This window comes from Dromiciops gliroides, chromosome 3 (assembly GCF_019393635.1).
Source record: "Dromiciops gliroides isolate mDroGli1 chromosome 3, mDroGli1.pri, whole genome shotgun sequence".
NCBI lineage: Eukaryota > Metazoa > Chordata > Mammalia > Microbiotheria > Microbiotheriidae > Dromiciops > Dromiciops gliroides.
Window position 1 is genome coordinate 627,139,370 of NC_057863.1, and position 25,646 is coordinate 627,165,015.

General features: G+C 38.2%; 1 protein-coding gene across 3 annotated transcripts in view; it reads left to right on the forward strand.

Moving 5' to 3' along the window:
• The window catches only part of RERE (arginine-glutamic acid dipeptide repeats), a 583,895-nt gene that overhangs the window by 372,238 nt on the left and 186,011 nt on the right, over positions 1–25,646 (forward strand). Inside the window, exon 1 of one of the 3 annotated variants that reach the window (XM_043991373.1) lies at positions 5,031–5,246. The exons of the other annotated variants lie outside the window; for them this stretch is intronic. Coding sequence (XP_043847308.1) covers positions 5,221–5,246 — 26 coding nt within the window. The 5' untranslated portion in view covers positions 5,031–5,220. Of the gene's footprint in view, positions 1–5,030; positions 5,247–25,646 lie in introns of those variants that run through there. 3 annotated transcript variants of the gene reach the window in all.

Here is a 25,646-nt window from a genome sequence, read left to right on the forward strand (position 1 = left end):
CTATTACTGATTTGAACCTGGAGAGGTCATGTATCTGTTCTGATGAGTCTATTATCTATGCATCCTATTTGATCTACTCTAATCTTATCTAGGCTTTTAGTTCTGTAAGGCCATCTTTGACTTTCTCTGTATTTCCACTTACCACTGTGGCTTTTCTAAACCTTTTCTTTTTCCCCCCCTGTTTCCTACAGCAACCCTTCCCCTCCCACTTTCAGCTCAGGGCCTAGCCTATAATGCACCAATAATAGAAGCCATTTGTCTTCTTCCTCATCTCATATCACTCAGTTTTCCCCTCATTGACTCTTCCTTTTTTCTTATCTTGTGTGAAAAGGTGTCCCTTCTTTCCAATGTCAGCTCCTCTACTTGTAAATGCTTCCTGTTTTATTTTATTTTATTTTTTTGCGGGGCAATGGGGGTTAAGTGACTTGCCCAGGGTCACACAGCTAGTAAGTGTCAAGTGTCTGAGGCTGGATTTGAACTCAGGTACCCCTGAATCCAGGGCCGGTGCTTTATCCACTGCACCACCTAGCTGCCCCAATGTTGCCTGTTTTTTAAGTTGTCCTTTCCCCTCCTGTCTCCTATAGTAAATTCCTCCACGCCCCCCCCCCCCCGAAGTCATTTCTGACCCTCATACCCTGCTCTGCTATGTCTGTTTTTCTAAACTCTTTTCCCCTCCAACCTCTTCTGTCTACTGGCTCCTTCTCTGGTGCCTACAAATACGCTAATATCTCTTCCATCATTAAAAAAAAAAATCCTCACTTTATTCCACCATTCCCTTTAGCTGTGCACCTGTATCACTCCTTCCTTTTTCAGTTAAACTCCTTGAAAATGGCAGGCATACTAGTTACTTCCAAATCTTTTCCTTTCACTCTCTTTTAAATCCTTTGCAATCTTGCTTTTGACTTCATCATCCAAGTAGAGCTCCTCTGTTCACAATTATCACTGGTTTCTCCTCCATCTCCAAACCTTGTATTTTAAAAATGAAGACAATGATGCCCCTTTAGAACTAGCTTTTAAAAGTTATTAATGGAAACCATTCAGTCCCTCCACCCCCCAAAAAGTATGATTGCATTTATCTTAGGATAAACAACACTGTAGAAATTACAACTTCTCTTGGTCCTATGCATTTTAGCTTAAAAATAATTTTGTTTATCCTCTTTTGTTTTGATATCACCATTATTCTGCCGTATAACTCACTTATTCAGTCCTCAACCAGCTATTATGCTTTATTCGAAATATTTTTGTCCGTGTTTTAGAAGTGATGAAACTGAGCCTGAGATGTTACATGAGGAGGTGTCAGTCAACAAGTTTAAGTACCTACTATTTGCCAGATGCTGTGTTGATAAATGTTGGAAATACAAAGAAAGTTAAAAACTGTTCTTGCTCTCAAGTAGCTCATGACCTATTGGAGGAGACATCCTATAAATAATCACATAATCAAGTTACATACAGGATAAATTGGAGATAAGCTACAAGGGAAGGCACCAGAATTAATGGAGGGGATGGGCATGGAATGTCTTCTTATAGAACGTAAGATTTTAAGTGGGGCTTCAAGCAGCTCAGAGGCAGAGATGAGATGGGAGAGTATTCCAGGTATACAGGATAGGCAATGAAAGTGCCCAGTCTACAGATAGAATGTCTTGTTTGAGAAACAACCAGGAGGCCAGTGTCACCTGAATCTCAGAGTAAATCAGGCTGGGGGTGGGGGAGATGATGGTGTAAAAACCTGGGGCATGGAAGAGACAGTGAAGGGTTTTCCCTTTTATAGTTGATCTTGAGGTTATAGTGATCTATGGGAATTTGTTGGTGGGGGGGGGAATAATAAGGTTATCCCTGACCTTTAAGAAGATAATTTTGGGGGCAGCTAGGTTGCGCAGTGGATAGAGCACCGGCCCTGAGTTCAAATCCGGCCTCAGACACTTAACACTTACTAGCTGCGTGACCCTGGGCAAGTCACTTAAACCCAATTGCCCTGTTTAAAAAAAAAAAACAACAACAAAGAACAAACAAACAAAAAAAACTAGAAGATAATTATGACATTTAAGTTAAGGGTGAACTAAAGTGAGCAGAGACCAAGGAGCAACCTGCTGCAGGACTCCATACCTGAGGAGAAGAGGGCCTGCTCCAGAGTGTTGGTAATGTTAGAGGAAAGAAGAGAGTGTAGTAAAAGGAGGTTACCCAAATAAATCAACTGGCCTTGGTAACAGATTGGATATGGGTATAAGAGAAAGTGAGGAGTTGATTTACTGGGAGAACGGTGGTGCCTTCAATAGAAATAGGGAAGTTAGGAAGAGGGCAGGAGAACAATAGAATTCCGATTTGAATGTGTTGAATTGAGGAAGTCTACCTGATAACCATTTGAAGATGTGTAATAAGCAGTTAGAGATGTGAGACTAGAGGCTTTGGAAATAAATTAGGGCTGCCTAAGTAGAGATGTGAATCATAATGATGAAATCCAGGGGAGCTGATAAGATTACCAAATAAAATAGCAGAGAGGGGGCAGCTAGGTGGCACAGTAGATTAAGCACCAGCCCTGGATTCAGGAGGACCTGAGTTCAAATCGGGCCTTAGACACTTGACACTTACTAGCTGTGTGACCCTGGGCAAGTCACTTAATCCTCATTGCCCTGCACGCTGCTGTGGCCGCCCCGCCAAGCATAGAGGGAGAACAGAAATGGTCCCAGGTCAGAGCTCATCATGACCTGGGTGTAGGTCCAACAAACATGTCTGAGGAATGGTCATGAAAGTAAGCAAAATTAGAAAAGACTTTGTTAAGCAGTTAGGTCACAGAGTGTATAGAATCCCTGACTTAAAGTCAGGAAGACTCATTTTCCTGGGTTTTAATCCATCTTCACACACTTACTTAGCTGGGTGACCCTGGGCAAGTCACTTCACCCTATTTGCCTCAGTTTCCTCATCTGTAAAATGATCTGGAGAAGGAAATAGCAAACTGCTCCAGTATTTCTACCAAGAAAATTCCAATCGGGTCATGGCCAAAATGACTAAAAAATATAACACAAAAGTAAGTGAAAAACTAGAAGACAGTTATATCAGTCAAAAGCAGAGAGAAGAGAGTTTCAAGGACAGGAATGTGATCAATACTGTCAAAAGCTGCAGAGAAGTTAAGAAGTATAATGATTGAGAAAAGGCAATTTCTTTGGCAATTAAACAGTCATTAGTCATTTTGGAGAGAGCAATTTCAGTGGAAGAATGAGGCCCAAAGCCTGACTATTATGAAGAATGTGAGAGGAAAGGAAATGGAAGCATATGTTGTCCATGGCATCCTCTAGGACTTTAGTCACAGAAGATACAGGATCAGGGTCAGTGGGAATGCAGTGTGTAGTGAGATTTTTGTGGACAGGGGAGGAAAGGGAATGTTTGTAGGTAGTAGAGAAGTGGGTACCAGACAGCATGTGGAGATGATCAAAAGCGCAAGCTTCTACAGAAGATGGGTGGAATGAGATCACTTGTCCATGTTTTGCTTTGGCAAGAAGGGGTTACGTTCTATGAGATGCAGTGAATTAAAAGAGAATGTGTCACATCTTGGTCAAGTAAGATGAGAAGAGGGGACCAGAGAGATCACATCAAATTGCTTCATTTTTTTTCCCATTAAAATATAAGACATCGGTGTTGATGGTGTCAGAAGGAAACTGCTTTTGTACATAGAATCCACGTATTTCCTAATATTTTTATACCCAAAATCTCTCTTTTCAGGGTTGAGGCAACTAGGCCCCATGGGTAGAGCTCTGCACCTAGAGTGAGAAAGACATGACACCAACACAATAAGGCCCTGGAGTCAGGCCCAACTATCTTCAAATCTAAGATCAATCACACTAGCTGTGTGACCCTAGGCAAGTCACCTCACCTCTGTTTGCCTCAGTTTCCTTGTATATAAAATGGGGGTAATGATAGTACTTTCCTATGTATGAGGATCAAATGAGTTAACATATGTAAAATGCTTGAGCACAATAACTGGTATATATTAGGCCCTATACAAATATTGGATCTTGTTATTGTTATTATCACATTCTTGTTGTGTCGTTATTCTCTGCTCCTAGATTTTCTGCATCAGAGGAAACTAAACTTTTGAGATAGTAAATTTGACTGTGATTGACATTCAGTATGCTAGTATATCTTGAACTATCTTATAGGACAGGCAGCCTGGTGTAGTGGACAAAATATTACTTAATTTGCAGTTAGGAAGACCTGGTCTCAAGTGTCACTTTAGTTTCTTCATTTATATAATGTAGATAGTGCCTACCTCATTTTTGTGAATCACATGCAATAATGTCTGCAAAGGCTTTGCAGACCTTATTGTACTGTATGAATATTACTATTAACTCTTATTTAATTGAGTATATTCGCATTCACTGGCATTGTGAGCCTTCCCTAAATTGTGTAGTCCTTTGCTAAATGCTTGAAATCAAGGACAAGTTGCTAAGCTTAGCATTCCTTTGTTCCTTTGTAAAATGGGAATTCTAATATTTGCACTGCCAACCTCACTAGGTAGTCTGAGGAGGAGAGCACCTTGCAAACCCTGAAGGAATCACTATTAAAAGTTCTCAAAGCCTTCAGAAAGAAGGCTGGCTGGATTTTTGTGTGGGTTATTTACTAATTCCTTTTAAGGTGTCCTATGATATTTGTTGTTTTACTGAAAAGTAAGAGCACATAAAAACACGATAGCGAAGTGATCTGTACCTTTGATTCTTGTGGACTTTGCAAAATTGGCATGGTCTCTGTTTCAAATGTCTCTTGATTGCTACAACTGCCCAATCTACTCTCCCCACTGCTCTGCAAACAGCAAATTTCGGAAAAGCCTCTCGATGACTGGGTTGAATGTTCCCCATGCTGTTGGCTGTCTTAGAACCCCTCACAGCGGCCCCACTTCCCTGCACACTAGCTTGGTATGCAGGGAGAAGCTGCAGAGTCTGCTGGCTGTGCTTTATTTACGGAAACAGCAGGGTTGAGATTGATTGCGGTGAGAGACAGTGTATGGATGAGGGAGGGTCACAGCACATGCTCAGTCCTGTCAGTCTGAGGGGGAAGTTTCTGCGTTCTGCGTGAAGGCTTAGGTCATAGCACAAGCTCAGTGAAAGCTCTCTGAGGTCTCTCAGACTGCATGTGCCTCCATTTTGAGTTGTTAGAGTAGAAAAAGGCAGAGTTTTCACAGTAAGTAGAGGTTCAGCAATACAGCTAGACCCACAAGAGCGGCTGTTAGGCATGGATGATCCATTCAGCCCCTGCAGGTAGGCTACTTTACTCTGGCCTCACCCAACCGGGATGGCTTTTGCTGCTGTTTCTGACTTCTAAAAATGTTTATGAAAGAATTTCATTATTCATAAATGCATGTTCCTAAGACCCTTGAATATATCCCAGCCTAGCTGTGCAGGTGGTTTCTGAATGCATGAAGAGCAAGCTTGAAAGAACTGCCCCTGTTCAGAGATGCATAGAGCAAATGCAGAATGTAAGGCCATGTGAATTACCCTCCCTCTCTCCTTTCCTTCTGTCTGCTTCCCATCTCCTTCCCCTGCCCCTTGTTAGGGTTTCAGTAGCTCAGTATGCATGGGTCCAGGTTTGTTGCCTGCCTTCAGGGAGCTGTAGGTCTAATCTGCAGGATGCTCTGTTTCCTGTCGCTATTAAGGAATGTTTGGGCCTTTGAGAGACTGCCTGGACAGTATTTTAGGGAGGATGGTAAGTAGTCAGCGATTGGTTACTTGGAAGATGGGTGGAATCTTTTCCCAGTGGAAATTATAGTTTCTGTGATGTTTTTCTGAAGCATAGAGAAGCAGATAGCATGCACATTTTGTTCCTCAGTTGTTGCTCAAATGCAGCAAATAGTTGTAGAATTTCAACAATGCCAATTGTCAGTTTCCTTTGAAGGAAATTTGCTGTGTTACATGTATCTGTGCCCAGCCTTTGATGGGATAAAAATGTTTGGCAATTCTAAAATCATAGGTGTTTAGAACAGGTATAAACCTCTGAAATAACCTTGCCCCTTATTTAATGGATAAGGAAATTGAGAACCAGAAAAGAAGAGTGACTTGGTCAAGGTCATACGATAGTGAGGGGAAGAGCAGGGACAATAGCTCACGTCTTCTGACTACAGATTCAGTGTTCTTTGCACTGCACTTCAGCTATGGTATTCTAGACTCAAATTGTTCTGTGTTGATTAGTAGTCAGATGAATTGGTTTGTACTGTGATGGTCTAGGTGGTCATTCCTTCATATTAGAGGAGAATGTGAGTGCTGCAGTTCTTAGGGATTGAATTTTGCCTTTTCTTTTGCAGTTTCTATGCAAGCAAAAGCACAAATCTGGACTGGTGAAATGTTGAGACATGGGTAGAACCTTATTCAGAAAGGATCTTTTGCTTTCTAGAAATCACGTTGCTAAAGTGCTTTGCAAAACTTAAGTACCATATAAATTAGCTTTCTTCTTCATGTTATCATCATCATTATTAGCCAGATATTTAGTGGTGGCTCTGAACTATTTTTGTCAGGTTAGTTTAATATTTAGTCAGAAAGGATATAGGTTTAATGTCATTTTGCATACTTTGTAGACCTGTATTTTAATTCTGATTTAGAGAGAAGGAAGAATGTTAGTGATTTCCCCCCCTTCCTCTTACTTTATTACTGCTCATCTCCAGCCTTCTGCTTCTAGGTGAATGTTTGAAAATAAGGAAAAATTATGAACCCATGATTTTACAGTTATTAATGAAAATGTCTTCCCTATTATCCACAGTGATCCATTCTTTATAGTGAAGAAAAACAGTTTAGCAAAACCAACATTGTCCTTTTCTGGTTGTGTATGCATCTTCCTTCCCCATTGTCCCCTGCCTAATAGCAGAGATATATATTCTCAACTTTGCACAGATGAGATTGTTTTCTACAATTATACTAAACTTTCAACCAGAAAGGCCGAAACAACACATGCACTTTAAAAATGTCTCTGTATCTCTCTTGTTATCCTCTCTTCTTCTTGTCTCTTCCCCCCAAACAAAACCATCGGAGGGAGTCAGCTCTATAGTGAGAAACTTGAGCAAGCCTACTTCTTTAGCTTGAGTTTCTTCCTGTTCCATTCTCAGTGCTTCAGGTATGATGTTTTATTCTGGTGACAACTTGCTTTGTGGCTTATACCGTTTAGAACTTTGAAGTACTTATGAGGGAACTTGGGTTCTTAGAGATCATTATTTGGAGTTGGTATCAGAGGAAGACGTGTTAATACAGCATTATAAGGGTTTCTGTTTTATAATAAGCCTGTCCATTTTAAAGAGTTGTATTGTGATACAACTGAGTTGTTTAAAGAGCTTTACTTTCCTCTTGCTATGGAATATTGCTTCCAGTAATAAATCCCTGCATTGTTATGCTGTAGCACTCTTCTTTTTTCCTGTCCATGACCTTGAGGGCAAGTGTCTTCACCATGAAGATTAAGGCCATAAAAACTCACCCTTGTGATAATTCAGTTAGTAGGTTAATATAGAATTTTTCATTGACCCCCCCCCCTTAAGTCCTGATGAGTTATACCAACACCAATCAGACCCTAAAATACTACTAACAGAAATGGTAAAATTAAAAGCAAATACAGACTTCGCAATGAATATACTTACCTAAGGTATATACTTCAATTTTAGTACCCTATGTTCTTGTTAAGATGAATATTAGTCATAGAATTCCATTTAGAATGGGAGTGTTATATGGTTCTTGATACTTTGACCAAACCTCTGCATAGAACAAATCTTGTGTCACTACTAATCTAGAATCAGTAAACAGAAGTTTCAGAGACATGTTTAAAGCTTAGTGTGAGGAAAAACTTCCTAACATTTGCAGCTCTTTAAAAGTAGATGAGCCACCTTTGGAGATATTGAGTCCACTTTTTACTCTAGACATCTTTAAACAAAGACTGTATAGCTACTTGGCAACTATGTTCTTCAGGGATTCTTGTTCAATTATGGGTTGGAATTGAATGGTCTTTGAAGTCCTACCCTGAGATTTGGTGATCTCATCATTTTGGGGAATAGGACTTTGCACCTTGTACATGGGAACTATTTTCAGAGAGCCACACTTAGTCTTTGTCATACTTTAAATCAACTGTAGTCATTAAGTCTGTCTCTTGTTGAGTTAATATATCATTGTTTTACAAAATAGGTGGTCATTTATGCCCAAGTGAAACAGAATTGAATTCTCATCAGGCTCTTTAATACTTCTGAATTAAGTCTTGTTTGCTTGCTTTTGTGTGCGAAGTGTGCAGCTGGGATACACAGTGTGAGGGGTATTATTTGATTATTATTTGGGGTGGTGTGCAATTGAATGCCGGAGGTTGATCTTTTGGTTTATCATATCCCATTTCTTATGGCCCAAGGGACTAGGAAATATTTCTGTCTGTAGGAAACGAGCGTACTTTAATATTTGCTTAACTTAATTGACTTCATTGTTATTGTTACATTTATATTTACAAGTAAAATGAGCTTTTCTTAAAGATTTTTTAAAATCTAAATTCTGAGTCTGAGAATAATTAAAACTTTACCTTTTGATTTTTTTTTTTTTTGGTGGGGGCAATGGGAGTTTAGCGTGTCAAGTGTCTGAGGCCGGATTTGAACTCAGGTCCTCCTGAATCCAGGGCCAGTGCTTTATCCACTGCACCACCTAGCTGCCCCAACACTTTACCTTTTGAATTGTATTTTAGTGTCTGACCATAGATCTGGCTTTGTAATGATTTTTGTGAGACAAAATGAGATGGATAAATAGTGTTTCAATATGATAAGTATTACAGGCTTATCTTTGGTTATATCCATAGTTAGGTTTTTTCTTTCAGTTTTAAATTTTTTGTTATTTCCCTGTTTTGGGAGAACCTTCTTTACATCTGATTATAATACAGATCAGCTTTTGGAAAATGGAGGGAGGAATAAAAATTTTGATGTATTTTCCTCTCAATTTCCCCTGTCTTCACTATATTTCATATCTATGAAGTAGAATAGATTTGGGTTGTCTTGAGAAATTGATACACACAAAACCTAAAACTATTCTATTCCTCCCGTGGTTACTCTGTATTGGATTATCAGATTTATTCATTATCTAATGTCAGTCTCTTTTTACTTCCCTGTGCTGTGCTCCGTTTGGGTTTTTCTTCCTGTCACTGGTCTTCCCCCATGTGTAAGCAGGTGAAACATATCCTATAAAATAGGATCACAGATCTTTTTTGGTGGGCTTGAGATGTGGGGGGAAAAGCTTGGGAGAGGCAGTGGCAATGATAGACTGCCATGTGAGAGAAGGAGCACATATGTGGTGGGAGCATCAAGTGCAGGAACAGGAATCCCTTTGAATAATCCTGAAACAATGACTCCTAGACAGATTCCTAGAGGCAATGGGGAGCCACTGGAACTCATGGAAGAGAAGTATGAAGGCGGTCAGGTTTTTGACTGTAAATCCCATGTACCTCCCAGCAGAAACTTTTAGTTGTTTTAGACTTAGAGTGTTAAGTGCTGGATATGATGTTTATTCTGTCTGCAGATGGTAAAGTTCTATCTCAGTATTGGTAATGGGTAGTATATAGCACTCTGGGCTTGGAGTCAGAAAGAACTCCAGATGTCTGCTAGCTGTATGACTTTGAACCAGTCACTTCACCTTTGGTTGCCTCGGTTTCTGAAACGGTAAAATGGGAATAATGATAGTACTTATTTGCCAGGGTTGTTGTGAGGACCCAATGAGTTCATATCAAATATAAAGCGCTTAGCACAGTGCCTGGCACATCATGTTAGTGCTGTATAAATGCTTATTCTCTTCCCCATCTTTCCCTCTCCACTCCCCTCCCCCCCATTGTAGAAAACTTGCAGAATTTCTGACAAAAAGATCAACTTAGGAAGTGGCTTTCCTCACTGTGAGTGTAAAAGTCCCATTTTGACTTATTCTTTTTTTTGTATGGGAGACATTAGTTATTAAACCATTATTGAAACAAACTACAAGTAGTAGAAAAATCTAGAACCTAGACAGTGAGCTGAAGTAGCATGGATTAGCATGGAACTTGATTGCTTTTATTTTCTAAGTTATGTAATTGAGGATGACAGATTTATTTCAGGACTTTGAGGCATCTTGATGATACAGGGACATTTTCTTCATAGATGTACATCTCTACCTGCTTTACTAAATGATGTTGATGAGATATTGTACATGTAAATATCTGTCACTTGATCATTGACTTTCGATAATGAGTAACTCTGAAGTTAGCTTGTTATTCAAATGACAGGTCCTTAATTGATACCGTTTTGTGAGAGGAAATGAACCTGGGTTCTTGAATGCTGTGCTGGCATAGGACAAGCTATGATAAACCTAGCCAAGACTGAAGATAGCCAGTTTTAGAAATTTGGAAAACCTTGCAGGTGACTTTAAAAATTCTTAATATTTAGTGAGTCATGGATTTATTATATTCATCTTTATTCTGACCCTGATTTCCTATTTCATTTCTCCTCCATTTAATTCTTATGCTTAAAAGCTATGTTTACTATGTTGTATAGTCACCATTGAGATCCTTACACTTAATTAATTTCTCAGTAGATCTATAGAGATATATGGATATAAATTCACAGATGTTTCCTCATGGAAGGAATCTCTATGTCTTCCCAGCATGGTAAAATGGTCCTAGGAATCAGATGACTAATATTCTTGTATTGCCTGTGGCATTTAATTTACCTTGTAAATTTTGGGAAATGATGTAATCTCTTTTTCTTAGTTTTCTCATTTTTAAAATGAAAGGATTGGATTTAATCATCCCCTAGTTCTAACTCTTAACTTCTAAGATAGATAGATTGATTTCCTTCCTTCCTTCCTTCCTTCCTTCCTTCCTTCCTTCCTTCCTTCCTTCCTTCTTTCTCTTTCTTTCTTTCTTTCTTTCTTTCTTTCTTTCTTTCTTTCTTTCTTTCTTTCTTTCTTTCTTTCTTTCTTTCTTTCTTTCTTTCTTTCTTTCTTTCTTTCTCATTCAAATATTGATTTGTTTTTGAAGTAATAAACATTGAGTTCCAAATTTTATTCCTCCTTCCCCACCTCCCTGAGGTGGTAAGCAATATACATGTGCAATTATGTAAAGCATTACCATATTAGTCATTTTTTACAAGAAAACTTGAATAAAAGAAAAAATGAAAAAAGTGAAAAATAGCGTGCTTCCACCTGTGTTCAATCAATATCTGTTCTTTCTTTGGAGGTGGATAGTATGTTTCATCCTTAGTCCTTTGGGATTGTCTTGGATCATTGTGTTGCTGAGAATAGTTGTCATTTCACAGTTCTTCATCAAACAATATTGCTGTCACTGTGCACAACGTTCTCTTGGTTCTGCTCACTTCACTATACATCAGTTCCTGCAAGTCTTTCCAGGCCTTTCTGAAATCAGTCTGCTTGTCATTTTTCTAAGATTAATTTCAACAGATATTTATTAAATGTCTACTATGTGCATGATTCTGTGAATATTTGAATCTGAGGCTGGATTTGAACTCAGGTCCTCCTGAATCCAGGGCCGGTGCTCTATCTACCGCACCACCTAGCTGCCCCCCTCTCTCTCTTTCTTAATATATATATTTTATATATTTTTATATATATATATATATATATATATATATATATATATATATATATATATATATATAAATTATTATTTTTGAGGGGGGCAATGGGGGTTAAGTGACTCGCCCAGGGTCACACAGCTAGTGAGTGTGGAGTATCTCAGGTCCTGCTGACTCCAGGGCCGGTGTTCTAACCACTGTGCCACCCAGCCGCCCCTGGTTTTCTTGGTAGTACTTAGGAGTGCTGCAGTTTTCCCAGCATCAGCCTGTTGTAGAAGGTCTGACTTGTGGCTTAAGAAGAAGGGGTCTGAACTAGAAGGAAGGGAGGTCACATGGTATCTTCTGTCATAGAGCCTACCCACTGTGGAGCAGGGTTAAGGACTTAGTCACTCCTCTTGGCTACAGTGGCTGTTCTGTTCATCGTTGAGATGGTGTCTTGGCTTGTGAATGAACCAAAGGCCAACGTGTTATTGGCAGACAGTATCTCTAGATTCTACAGAATGGCTTTGCTGTATTATAATCCCCTTCTTCCATCCCATGGCTGGTTATTAGCCACTTTAAGTAAACTTCTTTTTAGCCCTGGCAGAGTCCAGTTGTCACAATGGAAAGATCCCTGGATTCTAGAATTGGAGGTGGCGGCTGCGCTCCTAGCTCTGCTCTTACTTCCCCAGTGTAGGGTCTCATCATTGTTCTTGATTTAGGACATATTATTTAATCTGTTTGGGCTTTAGCATCCTTATTTGTAAAATGAGAATGTTGAATTAAATGACTTAAAGTCATTAACGGCTCTAAATAACCTTTAAGTTCCCTTCCATATGTAAAAATGTTGATCATGCCCCTCCTGTTGTATGCAGTATTGGGGTATTCCTCTCAAGCAGTTTCTACTATTCCTGCAGGGTTATTTGATATCCTGGGCCTGACAGATAATATTCAGCTGATTTCTGATTCCTTTCTTCAGTTTGTAGGTTTTCTGGTGGAATTGATGACATTGTGCTTATTTCCCCCATTAATCCTTATTGAAAGGGTGGTAGCCAAGCATTCACCCCATTCCCTATCTCAAGATTCTTCGTAAGAAGCCTTTCTTGGATTAGTGCTCCTGTTTTTTATATTGCTATGGACACTTCTGCCTTTTTGTTATTCAGTTGCAGGCTTCCAGCTCCTTTCTGTCCAGTCCCTGTTTACTTCATAGAATACAACGTTTCTATGGCAACAGGTTACTTTTCAAAGGGAACATCTTGTCATTTTATTTAATCCACTGCAGCTGAAGAGGACTGAAATATTAAGTTGTTGTTGCTATGGATACTGCTTTGTTGCATCAATTTCTTTTGTATCAGATTTCATAAATGTGGTGTTAAGGTTTTTCTTTTGGGGAGAGGACAATTTGAATAAATAAAGTGACTTACCATTATTACTGTAATTGCTTCTTTATCAATATAATTTGGCTTCTGGAAATGCTAAATATTTTAGCCTCCACAGCAAGGATTTGTAGACATAAGATTTTCTGTTTTAGCTATCATATACCTAAGTTAAAAAAAGACCCAACAACCACCTGAAGTGCATTATTTACAAAAGGAACAAGGATTTTTATTTTAGTGATATAGGTCAGAAGTTTCAAATTCAAGGCCTTCAAAATTCCAGAGTTTGGCCTGCCCACATTAAAATGTAATTGAGAAATGTTTAACAAAATAAATTAAAATATAGTACAACACAGATGATGTTAATTTATGGTAATCTAAGTTAATATACTGCCTGCAGTGATCTCTTTCTGCTTAAATTTGACACTACTGCCATTGGGAACTCTCTGATGAGGAAACTACCTTTACACTTGACCCTTGGTTGCTTGGCCCCTGCTCTGCAACTTGTAGTCTTAGAGGATTACTCAGAACATGGGTGTCTTGCTCAGAGTCAGACAGTCAGGGTTGGTCAAAAGTACATTTAAATTCAGGTCTTCCTGGTTGCAAAGCCAGCTCCAAAGACTATGTGGTCTCATATAACAATCCAGAGAATTCCCTTATTACCAGTTAAAGATGTTGGTATTATTCTTAATTTTTATATTACTTCATGACTCAAAAAAAATCTCGAATAGTGACCCAGCAACAAAGATTAATTCTGTACCCCCAACTCCCACCACGCATTGAAATTACTTGGATTCCTTGAAAGAACTGTGATTTCATTGGCATGTTGCTTTCCCCATTTGTGTGAGCAGTATTATATTTCTTTCCTATTTCATCAGTTGGACATTGAAATGAAGTTGAACAATTTTAAATCTTCACCCTAAGTCCTTTTCAGTCATTGGTTATTGCATTGTTCAGAGAGTCCTCCCTCCCTTCCTTCCTTCCTTCCTTCCTTCCTTCCTTCCTTCCTTCCTTCCTTCCTTCCTTCCTTCCTTCCTTCCTTCCTTCCTTCCTTCCTTCCTTCCTTCCTTCCTTCCTTCCTTCCTTCCTTCCTTCCTTCCTTCCTTCCTTCCTTCCTTCCTTCCTTCCTTCCTTCCTTCCTTCCTTCCTTCCTTCCTTCCTTCCTTCCTTCCTTCCTTCCTTCCTTCCCTCCCTCCCTCCCTCCCTCCCTCCCTCCCTCCCTCCCTCCCTCCCTCCCTCCCTCCCTCCCTCCCTCCCTCCCTCCCTCCCTCCCTCCCTCCCTCCTTCACTCCCTTACTCCTTCCCTCCCTCCTCCTCTTTCCTTCCTTCTTTCCTTCCTCCTTTCCTCCCTCTTAATAGATCATAATGTCTTAATGTCCCTCCTTTTAGTTTCCAGTTTATTGCCACCACAAAATGAGTTTTATAAATATTTTTGTACATCTAGGTCTCTTAGCCGTAGTTGGAAATTGGTTTACAGAATGGCTATACCAATTCACAGCTATACTTAGTATTCTTATTTTCCTGCTGACCCTCCTACATTTATCATGTTTGTTTTTATCTTCACCAGCCTGATATTGAGTTTTCCAATTTTTAGTTATTTGAAGCATTCTCTTCCCCCCGCCCCTCCCCTTTGGTTACTGTTAGTATAGATTTCTTTCTTGGAAAACTGCATGTTTATGTCCAATCTATTGCCATTGCCTCTTGGTTTTATCTTAATAATATCTTCCATGAAAGCTCTCCTTTTTCCTCTGATCCAGGCACCACTCTAAGCTCTTATCTCACAGCTGGACATAGCTTGCTGCTTGGTTTTTCTGCTTTAATTCTCTACTCACCCTATTCCATCTTTCACTCTTTAATCACAAGTTTGACCATGTCACCCCCTACTCTAAAATCTCCAGTGGCTCCCTATTACCTCTAAGATCTACATTCAAAAGCCATCTGCTTGCCCCTTTACTTGCTTCCATTCACTCTGTGACCCAGTGACCTAGGATCACTGGAAACTTACCCCCTTGCTGTTCCTCACACATGACCCTCCATCTCTTGATTCTGAGGGCCTCCCCCATCCCTGGAATATTCTCCCTCCTTATCTCTGCCTTCCTGGCTTCCCTGACTTCCTTCAAGTCCCACTTAAAAATCCCACCTTTCTGTTCTTCTCACCACCCCTTCCCCTTAAATGCTAGTGCCATACCTCTGTTGATTATTTCCAATATATCCTCTATATGGCATGTTTGTGCACATTTATTTGCATGCTGTGTCCCCTGTTAGACTATAAACTTCTTCAGAGCAAGGACACTCTTTTGCCTTTCTTTGTGTCCTTAGTGTTTAACATAATACTTGACTTGGCACTTTTTAATCTACTTATTTGTTTGTTTATTTGTTTTGTGGGGCAATGAGGGTTAAGTGACTTGCCCAGGGTAACACAGCTGTAAGTGTCAAGTGTTTGAGGCTGGATTTGAACTCAGGTCCTCCTGAATCCAGGGCTGGTGCTTTATCCACTGCACCACCTAGCTGCCCTGACATGTCACTCTTAATAAATGTTTATTGATTGGCCAACATATCTGTTGTTGATTTATTAATTGAAAAGAACTATTCTTATATATTTCAATCTATTCTGAGATTTTTATCGGCGTAACTTTCTACAAAGATTTTTTCCCTTCTAATTTTGCCTACATCAGTTTTGTTTGTACAAAAATTTTAATTTTATCTAATTAATATTGTCCATTTAATCTTTTTTGAGCCTCTCTACCCTTCGTATCCTTATTTCGGCCATAAACTTTCCCTCTATCCATAGATCTGAACGACATTTTATTTCTTGTTTCTCTTCTCATGATGTTACTTACCCTTTTTTGTCAAAATTATGTATTTTTTGGGAACTTATCTTGGTATGGAATGTGGTCTAAACCTAAAATTTCTGGCTGAGATCTTTACATTTTTTCTGACATTTTTTGTTAAGAGGTGAGTCTCTGCTCCAGTAGCTGAAGTCTTTTGAGTTTATTAAGCACTAGGCTACTGTATTATTTTCTTTATTTACGTATAGTATATACTTAATCTGTTCCACTGATCAACCTCTATTTTTAACAAATACTAAATTGAATTGACAATTAATGCTTCATAGTATACTATGGTATCTAGCATTGTTTGGTCCCCTTCATACTTTTTTTCATGAAGCCTTAAATGAATATAATTTTATTGCATTGTGGTCAATCAAAGATGTTTCTGCTTAGCTACATTTGTTTGTGATGTTTTTATGCCGTTATGGATGATCGGTATATGTCAAATTAACATTCAGTCCTGGGAAATAATTGTACTTATTTCTGTTCCCATTCAGTAATTGCCAGACATCTGTGATGTCTAACTTTTCTAAAATTCTGTTAATGTCTTTAACTTTTCATTCTCTTCCTCTTCCCTTCTTCCTTCTCCTCCCCCTTCCCCTCTCCTCTTTTGTTAGTAATTCTAATCATTACTTTTGTGGGGTTTTTCCCCCATAATATTCTGATACCCTTCATCTCTCTACTCCCATTTCCCTCTTTTTTGGGGTGGGGGTGGGGCACTGAGGGTTAAGTGACTTGTAAATGTCAAGTGTCTGAAGTCGAGTGTTGAGTGTCCGAGGCCACCATTTTCCTCTTTATAAGGAAGAATAGCAGGACCGAAAGAAATAGTGTGTTCTGCATGAATAGGTCTAAGTATCTGGCTCTTTGCTCTTCTTTTCTTCTTCAAATGCCAACAGGATTTTAATCTTTTTTCACCCCTTTAAAATATGTCTTCACATTTGCCCCCTTCAAGGGTTAGTGTTTGTTTTGCTTATGACCAGTTTTTTCCTGTATTGACCCTCCCTGTTCTTCTTTTACCACTCCCTATTTCCTCCTGTTTTCCTGTTGAGTTCAATGTATTTCTCTACCAAACTCTTTGTGTTTTTGTGTGTATTCTACCCTTTGACTAGTGGTAAAGATGACATTCCAGTGGGACTTACTGCCCCTACCCATTCCTCATTCAGTCAGTAAACATTTATTAAACACTGTGGTGCAAAGTACACTGGAGATACAAAGAACATCAAAAGATAGTACTTATCCTTAAGTAGCTCACAAGAATCTAATGTTCATTCTTTTTTTATATAGTTTCCTACTTGTACACACCTACTGTGTGATATAATAAGTTCCTCTACTTTGTTCTCTAATGTGTTACTTTTCCTCTCTTTCCTTGTATCATTATCAAAACATAATAAAAACACTGTCATGTCTCTTATTTAAATATTTCAATAATCAATTCATACTTATTTGTTTTTGGGTTTTATTTTTGTGTATGTGGTTTTTTTTGTTTGTTTGTTTTGTTTTGTTTTCTTGTGGGGCAGTGAAGGTTAAGTAACTTGTCCAGGGTTACACAGCTAGTAAGTGTCAAGTGTCTGAGGCCAGATTTGAACTCAAGTCCTCTGGAATCCACTGTGCCACCTAGCTGCCCCCACAGTTCATACTTATTAAGCACCTACTATGTGTCAGACACTGAGCTAAACTCTGAGGATACAAAAAGAGGCCAAAGGCATTCTCTGCCCTCAAGAAACTTACAATCTAACAGTCAGTGTTGACATTCAAGTTCTGAGGGAGCATACCAGTAACATTACTCCCTATTAGAATGTAAACACTTCATCCTTGTATAATTCCTTCTGATTACTCTTTGATATTTACATTTTTCTGTTTCTTTTAACTTTTAAAATGTCTTTTTCTAAAAATCTACTCACTTCTTGTCGTTTTATTAGGAACATTTAGAAGTTCTTTATTTCACTAAAAGTCCATGTTTTCTCTGAGATTTGTATTTTTTTCTTGGTTGTACTAACATTTCAATGTCTTTGCATCTTTAATGCAATAGCTATCTAATCTTGTATTATCCTGTCTGTGGCTCCTCAGTATTTTAACTCTTTGTTTTGGAATCTTTTCAGGTAATTTTTATATTTCTTTTGGGAGTTGACTGCAATTTTTTTTTTTTTTTTGGTGAGGCAATTGGGGTTAAGTGACTTGCCCAGGGTCACACAGCTAGTAAGTGTTTAGTGTCTGAGGCCATATTTGAATTCAGGTCCTCCTGACTCCAGGGCCGGTGCTCTATCCACTACGCCACCTAGCTGCCCCTGACTGCATTCTTTGTAGTTTAATTTTTCCGGTTAATTCTACTATATCTGACTGGTTGTTCTTTATGATTTCATGAAACATATCCTAGCTTTTGGTGGGGTGGTGATAACAAGAGGGCAGAGGAGCAGATCATGGCATTAATTTAATCCATAAAATATTAAATTGTCTCTCCTTTACAAGTTCTTCAGTTCAGTTATGTTTGCTGTGTGATACCTGTGTGATTCATTTTTTATAAAATTATTTTGCCTTTTAATAAGAATTTGTTGCCTTCTGTTGGAACCATTAATTTGGTTTCCTCTAATTTTCAAGTTACTGGAGTAATACCTCCTGCAGTAAACTGTGAATTCTCCTTCCAGATATTTCTTTCAGTGTTCCCATGTATTATATGCCAATATTTCCATTTATTTCTTCTAGAGTTCTCATTTCATTTATAATATCATTTCAAATTTATTTTCAAAAATCTTGATTTTTCTTTATTTTTATTCTAGCATTTCTAGTTGCCTTTGTGTCCATGATGTGGTTTTCTTTGACCCTTTGCTTGAAGATCTTTTGGAATTATCTTCTTTATCTGAGTTTCTGGTTTGTCTTTTTCTGTCTCTATAATAGGTTTTTATCACAAATGTAGTTTTTTAATTTACTCACTCTTCTAACTTTACCTCAAGAATTGGAACTTTGTGTTTTGGCCATACACTATGTGGTTCTTGAGGGAGTATTTGGGCATTTTATCGTCTTCATATTATTGGCATCTTGTCAGTGCATTCACTGGGCACCAAGTCAGTTCTATTTTTCAAGTGTTCAAGGAACTTCTTATTTTCAGTAAATCCTAAGAAATCTGATCCAGGTCACAGTCTGCTTGCTACTCTTTATATCTGATTTTTCTTTCTAACCCTGGACCTTGTTTTGGTTTCAGAGTATGCAAACACCTGTACACAATGTGTGTGAGCACAGACTCCAGGTTCCCCTGACCTACTTGGTTGAAAAGAAACTGAGGTGTAGAATCCTTCTCAGCATAGTTCTGGTCACTATTTCCTCTCCCCTGACAACTTAGAACCTCTTTGTCTTCACTTATAATTTTCTTTTTGTTTCAGTGCATAGCGTGGCCTGGCTAAAGTTAACCCCTACAATTTTGTTCTTGATTTGTATTTTCTTACCTTTCCTAGTCTCTTGCCTCAGTCTTTTCTCAGTTATTTTTAATTTGTCTTTGCACTGCTCATTCTCCTTCAAGAAACATTCAAAACTTCCTCCATTTACCCTCCTTACCCACTCCAGTTCCCATCCTAGCTGAAATCTCCCTGAAATTGTTAAACTTTCAGATAAAATTGTCTATACTTACTGCCTTTGATGCTTCACTACCCCTGTTACTCTTTAGCCACATCTAATCTGGCTACCATCCTTACCAACTTACTGAAATTATTCTCTTTGTGGTGAAAAGGACTTCCTCAATTTAGTGGCTTTTTTTTCACTCCTTACCCACTAACTGTCCCATAGTATGGTCCATTAGTTATTCTTTTTTTTTTCCTTCTTTCAGTTTCTAAGAGACTACATTTTCCTGATTCTTAACCTACTCTCCAACTTCTCTGTTTGACTGACTATTCCCTCACCTCTTACTGGTAGTAGTTTCCAGCATTCTATCATTCACTCTCCTTCCTTATCCTGATGCTTAATTTTGTCTTTAAGACTTCTCTAATATTACCTCGGATCCAACAACCAAAACCAAGCTTAGTTTCTTTTTCTCTTTTTCCTTAATATTATTTTTTCCCAATTACACGTAAAGATAGTTTTCACCATTCATTTTAGTAAGATTTTGAGTTCCAATTTTTTTCCCTTCCTTTTCTTCTCTCCCTCATCCCCAAGACAGCAAGCAATCTGTTTTAGGTTATATATGTACAATCATTTTAAACATATTTCCCCATTAGTCATGTTGTGAAAGAAGAATCAGAACAAAAGGGAAAAACCACAAGAAAGAAAAAGCAAAACAAAACCAAAAGAACCAACAACAAATAAAGTGAAAATAGTAGGCCAAGCTTAGTTTCTTGCTCCCAAATCATACACCCATGTACTCTCATCTCACTGTTTCTTACCCTATTTATTACATGACCCCTCTGCCACTTGCCTAGCATATTGTATAACAAGACAGACTTTGCACTTTCACTAATTTGTGAATAGTATCTTTTTTTTTATTCATACCTCTTAGGCATCCCAGGCCCTCCATATATATATATTTTTTATCATTCTTTTCCAGTTTAAATCTCATTTTCTCTATTTATTCTCTCCCTATTTACTCTGGAATACCATGATATATGTGTGTGTGTGTGTGTGTATTTTTATTTTATTTTATTTTTTTTTAGCCTGTTAAAGTCCTTCTCAAAGCTTATCTTAAAGCTACTTCTTTTGTAAAAGTCCTCCTCACCCCCCTAGTACTAATGATTGTTCTCCCTTTATCTTAATTTGCTTGGATCTCTTTTATGTACTTAAATATTTTAATTTTGAATGTGTTATATATCTCTATTAGTTTGCAAGCTCTGTGATTTCAAAGACTTTTCACTGCCTTATTTATACTTTGTTTCTCTTAGCCTAGAGCCTACTGTTCTAAATTCTTCATATTCTTGCCTGCCTCCACCCTGGAAATGCTCTACTTAATGAATTTCCTATTTTCTGTTGATGGTGCCCCTGCTGTACCATTTAACCATATTCATAGCTTTGGTCCCATCTTTGACCTCTTAGTGTCACTCACTCTACATATGCCGTCAGTTGCCAAGTCTTGTCATTTTTATCTCTAGATTTCTTGCATATAACTCCTTTCTCTTTACATATACAATAGAAATCTAAATGTCTCCTTTCTATATTCAACCATGTGACCAAAAAGGATTTATGGCATCATTCCAAACTAAGAAGTCTTTTAGAGGTGAGCACATGTTTTCCTGGAAGTTGCCATGGCAACTTAGAGCACTCTTAATGGTATGACCCCTGTTATATTTCATAGAACTGCCAAAGTAAGTTCCTTAATGCACAAGTCTGAATATGGCAATTCTCTGATCAAAAACCTTTTTCCTTTTGGATAAAATACTCCTTAGCCTATCATTCACTCTTTTTCAGTATGGTTCCTATGACCTTGTTAACATTCTTCAAGTCTATTTCTCTCTCTCATACATGGTGTTCCAGCTCAGTAGAATGACTAGCTGTTCCTGAATTTCTCTGGCATTCTTCTGCCTCTGTCCATACATCCAGGACAGTGCTTGTTTTTGCTTGAATGTCACTGCTTCATTCCTGAGAGACATTTCTTCCTCACCTCTGTTCACCTGAAATCCTTTCTTCCCCAATAATTCAGCTCAAGTGCCACCTGCCTGACCTCAAATTTTCTTAGACTACTTTGAAATTTTAATTTTTTCTTTGACTCCATCATATATTGCCATGTATCATACTTACTTGTGTATATGGTTCATTCCCTTCTCTTGATTTATACAATCTTTTAAGGCAGGGACCATGTTGTTTTCCTTTTTTTTTTTTTTTATTGCTCAATATCTTTGCACAATGCTTAATTTGTAAGAGGAGATTGATAGATATGTTAAGTTGAATTAAAGTTGCTTCATAAATGTTTAATGTATTCTCATATAATGAATTTGATTATTTGGTTTAGAATGGGAAGACCTACATTCAAGTCCATTTAGTGTTAGTCTCTTTATTTATAAGAAGAAAATATTAGTACTTGTACTACCAACTACCTTGCGTTTTACAGATTGTTATGGGAAAAATATGAAGGTATTTATTAAATTTTTACTATATACCAGGCAATCAAAATACAAATAAAAGGGAAAAATTATTCTTTCTTTCGAGAAGCTTTCATAAAGAAGCTAGGTGGTAGGTACTGTGGATAGAGTGATAGATCTGAAGTCGGATTCAGTCCTAAATGCATACTGGTTATTTGCCCAAGGACAATGTCCCTTAAGCTCTGTCTACTTCGGTTTCTTCATCTGTAAAATTGGGATAATAATAGCACCTACCTGTCAGGGTTATCATAAGCATAAAATGAAATCATTTTTGTCAAGTACCATCCTCAAAGCAATCTGTACATGATAGCTATCATTTTGTTAAGGTGGTTGGTTGTTGTCCCTTGTTCTAAAAGAGGACCCAGATGACATCAGTATGTTGGGCTCAAGGTTACGGTGTTGCTGATCAGACCAATGCAAGTTCCGAAGGTTCTGCTACAGGTTGGGCACAAATGATCCACATGAACATTTGGAGTGGAGCTATCTCTAAATTGGCACATCTCATGTTTCTTTTGAGCTGGTAGTTAACACAAAGAGCCCTAGCTTTTTTGGTCACCAGGTAAAGATTCTGGTAGCAAGTCATATTCCAGCTTCATTTCTAAGAAAAGGACTCTATGAGGGAGATGTAAGGAGGGAGTGGATTCTCGGCATTGGGATGTGCAAAGGAATGGAAATGGAAGCAAACCACTGTATTTGAGGAACAGCATGAAGGTCAGTTTGGCTGGATAATTGAATATAGAAAGGGAAGTGATGTATAGTGAAGATCAAAGCATACAGTACAAGGAATTGATTTAGATTTCTGGTTTTGTTTTTGTTTTTGTTTTTTAGTGAGGCAATTGGGGTTAAGTGACTTGCCCAGGGTCACACAGCTAGTAAGTGTTAAGTGTCTGAGGCCGGATTTGAACTCGGGTACTCCTGACTCCAGGGCCGGTGCTCTATCCATTGCGCTACCTAGCTGCCCCGATTTAGATTTCTAAGAGTAAAATTTTCAATTTTCAAATGGTCAGATGATATAAACAGGCAGTTCTAAAGAGAAGAAATCCAAACTATCAATAGCTAAATGAAAAAAAATGTTCCAAATCACAAATTAGAGAAATACAAATTAAAGCAAATATGATGGTTTAAAAAAAAAAGAAAGGAAAATGATAAATATTAGAGGAGCAGTGGGAAAACCTGCCACAAACTAATTTGGAACTGTGACCCAAAAGTTTCTAGATTGTAAAAATGTTTGACTCTGTTATACCACTACTTTTAACTACAAAAAGTTGGGGAAAGAAAAAAGAAGAAAGGATCAGTGTTTACAAAAATATTTTTAGTAGCTTTTTGGGCGGTGACAATGAACTGAAAAATAAAAGAGTACTCATCAATTTTCCCTTTACCTCTAATAGGCTTTTATGGTCTTCCTTCAGTCAGTTGTGGCTGAAAAAAAAATGTTATTTGAATATAAAGGAATACTAACGAAGGGAATGGTTTCAGAGATATTTGGAAACAGTTGTGTGAACTATTGCAGAGTTAAACTGAGCAGAACCTGGAAAACAATTTATAATATAATTACCAGCATTTTAAATCAAACAACTTGGAATGACTTAAGCATTATCATGAACAAATGATCAGCCTTGATTCCAGAGGGCCAATAAGAAGAATTTTCCCCATCTCCTGACACAGAAGTCATGGGCTAAAATAAGCACAGTGAGACATAAATTTTTGGACATGGCCCATTGGGAGTTTGTTTTGCTTTACTATGAACATTTGTTACAAGTCCAAGGAGGCAGAGGGGAAATGAAAATAAATGCTTGGTCATTGAAAACATGTCCCTCCACCTCTTCTTCCCTCTCCCTTGTCTTCTCTCTTCCTCCTTTCCTCTTCTTTCCTTCCCTCTCTTCTCCTACCTCTTTTCTCATGTCCACTCCCCACCCCAATACATACACATAAAGTGAGGTTAAAAATTTAAATTTGAGGGGGCAGCTAGGTGGCACAGTGGATAAAGCACCGGCCCTGGATTCAGGAGGACCTGAGTTCAAATCTGGCCTCGGACACTTGACACTTAACTAGGTGTCTGACCCTGGGAAAGTCACTTAACCCTCATTGCTTCTCTCCCCCCCTCCCCCCCCAAAAATAAACAAAGTTTGAGCCAGTTTATGAAGGACTTTAAAAGGTGAAAAGGGGAACGCAGAATTTAGTATATAGTTTGCATGTTGCTTCTTCCATTAGACTGTGTGTTTCTTGAGAGTAGGATCTGGTTTTTGCCTTTTCTTTGTATTCCAAGTGCTTGACAAATAGTTGGTGCCTAATTTATACTAGATCCTAGAAAGAATAAAGAGCTACTACAGTTCATTTTAGTAGAAGGATAACATAATTGAGTTTGCATTTAAGGCAAATCACAATGTAGATGACTAAAGATTGGGGCATGGCTAAATATATTGGGATATTACTCACCAGTTAAGAAATTATGAATATAATAAATACAGAGAATCAGAGAAAGATCTGCATGAATTTATGTAGCCCTAAGTATGCAGGGCCAAAAAAATATACATAATCACTACAATAGTGTAAATGTAAGGGACATCCACAACAGAATAATAGTGAATATTGCAAAGTACAGCTCAAAACAAGAGGCATGAGAAGACAACCACCATCCTACCCCTTTGCAGAGATTTAGTCTCTTGCTTTACTTTTTTTTTTTTTGGTGAGGCAATTGGGGTTAAGTGACTTGCCCAGGGTCACACAGCTAGTAAGTGTGTAAAGTGTCTGAGGCCGGATTTGAACTCAGGTCCTCTTTGTATCAAAATGAAACCTTCCTCTCTGTACCTTCCAACCTTTCTTCCCAGTATTGTGCTCTGGAACCAAGAACAAGTTGAATCTCTTTTCTATGTGATGACACTTCAGATCACTGGAGATGGTTGTTATGTTTCCTTCTTGGTCCTGTCCCTAGTCTTTCATTCTCCAGGCTATGTTCCTCCCCATGGTGGCCCCAGGTCCTTCACTTAGTCCTTTTATGGCATCTTCTTGTGGCCATTTATCACCCTGGGGGTCTTATAGTAAATGCTCCCTATTGTATTAGCGTACATCCTAAAACGTTTTACCTAGACCCGAATAAGCCAAAACAGAGTATGAGAGACTTATACCTCGTTAGTCCCGGATTTTTTTCTGTTCCCTCTTATTCAGTCCTTGGCACAGCTTCCTCCTACCCTAGGCACTTATTGGAGCTGAACAATATTTATCACTATGCATGAGTAAATATATATTTGTTCAGTGTCTTGGTCATACAACTATATATTATTTTTTAGATAGCAGACATTTTAAAATCCATTTGTGTTATCCTTTATGATTTGGGGGGGGGGGCAAGCAGTGAGGTTTAAGTGGCTTGCCCGGGGTCACACAGCTAGTAGGTGTCAAGTGTCTGAGGCCAAATTTGAACTCAGATCCTCCTGAATCCAGCCACCTTATCTGCCTCCTCCTTTATGAATTTTTAGACAGATCTCTCTGGTGTAATCATTGCAATCATGTTCTGAGCTTATAGGCATAATAAACTTACAGATTTTTTTTGTTCAGTATCCCCTTTTGAGTGTTTAGTTCCTTTATCTTTGGTTTTGTTTCTCTTCTAAATAATAGTTGTAATTGTGATTTTTCCTGTTCTAATTCAACTGATAAGAAATCTGCAAATGATGCAATCATTAGAGGTATATGATCTTAAGTCATATGTAATTTCCATTTTTTGCCATTATAAATGAAAAAGATATGGATATTTTGTAGAAATAGCCTCTTTTATTCCTCACGTTACATTTATGAATCTATTCTATATTCCCATTTTGCCATCCAAAAAATTTGTACCAGGCACAATTCAGTATTGTGGAGTTTTCTCTTT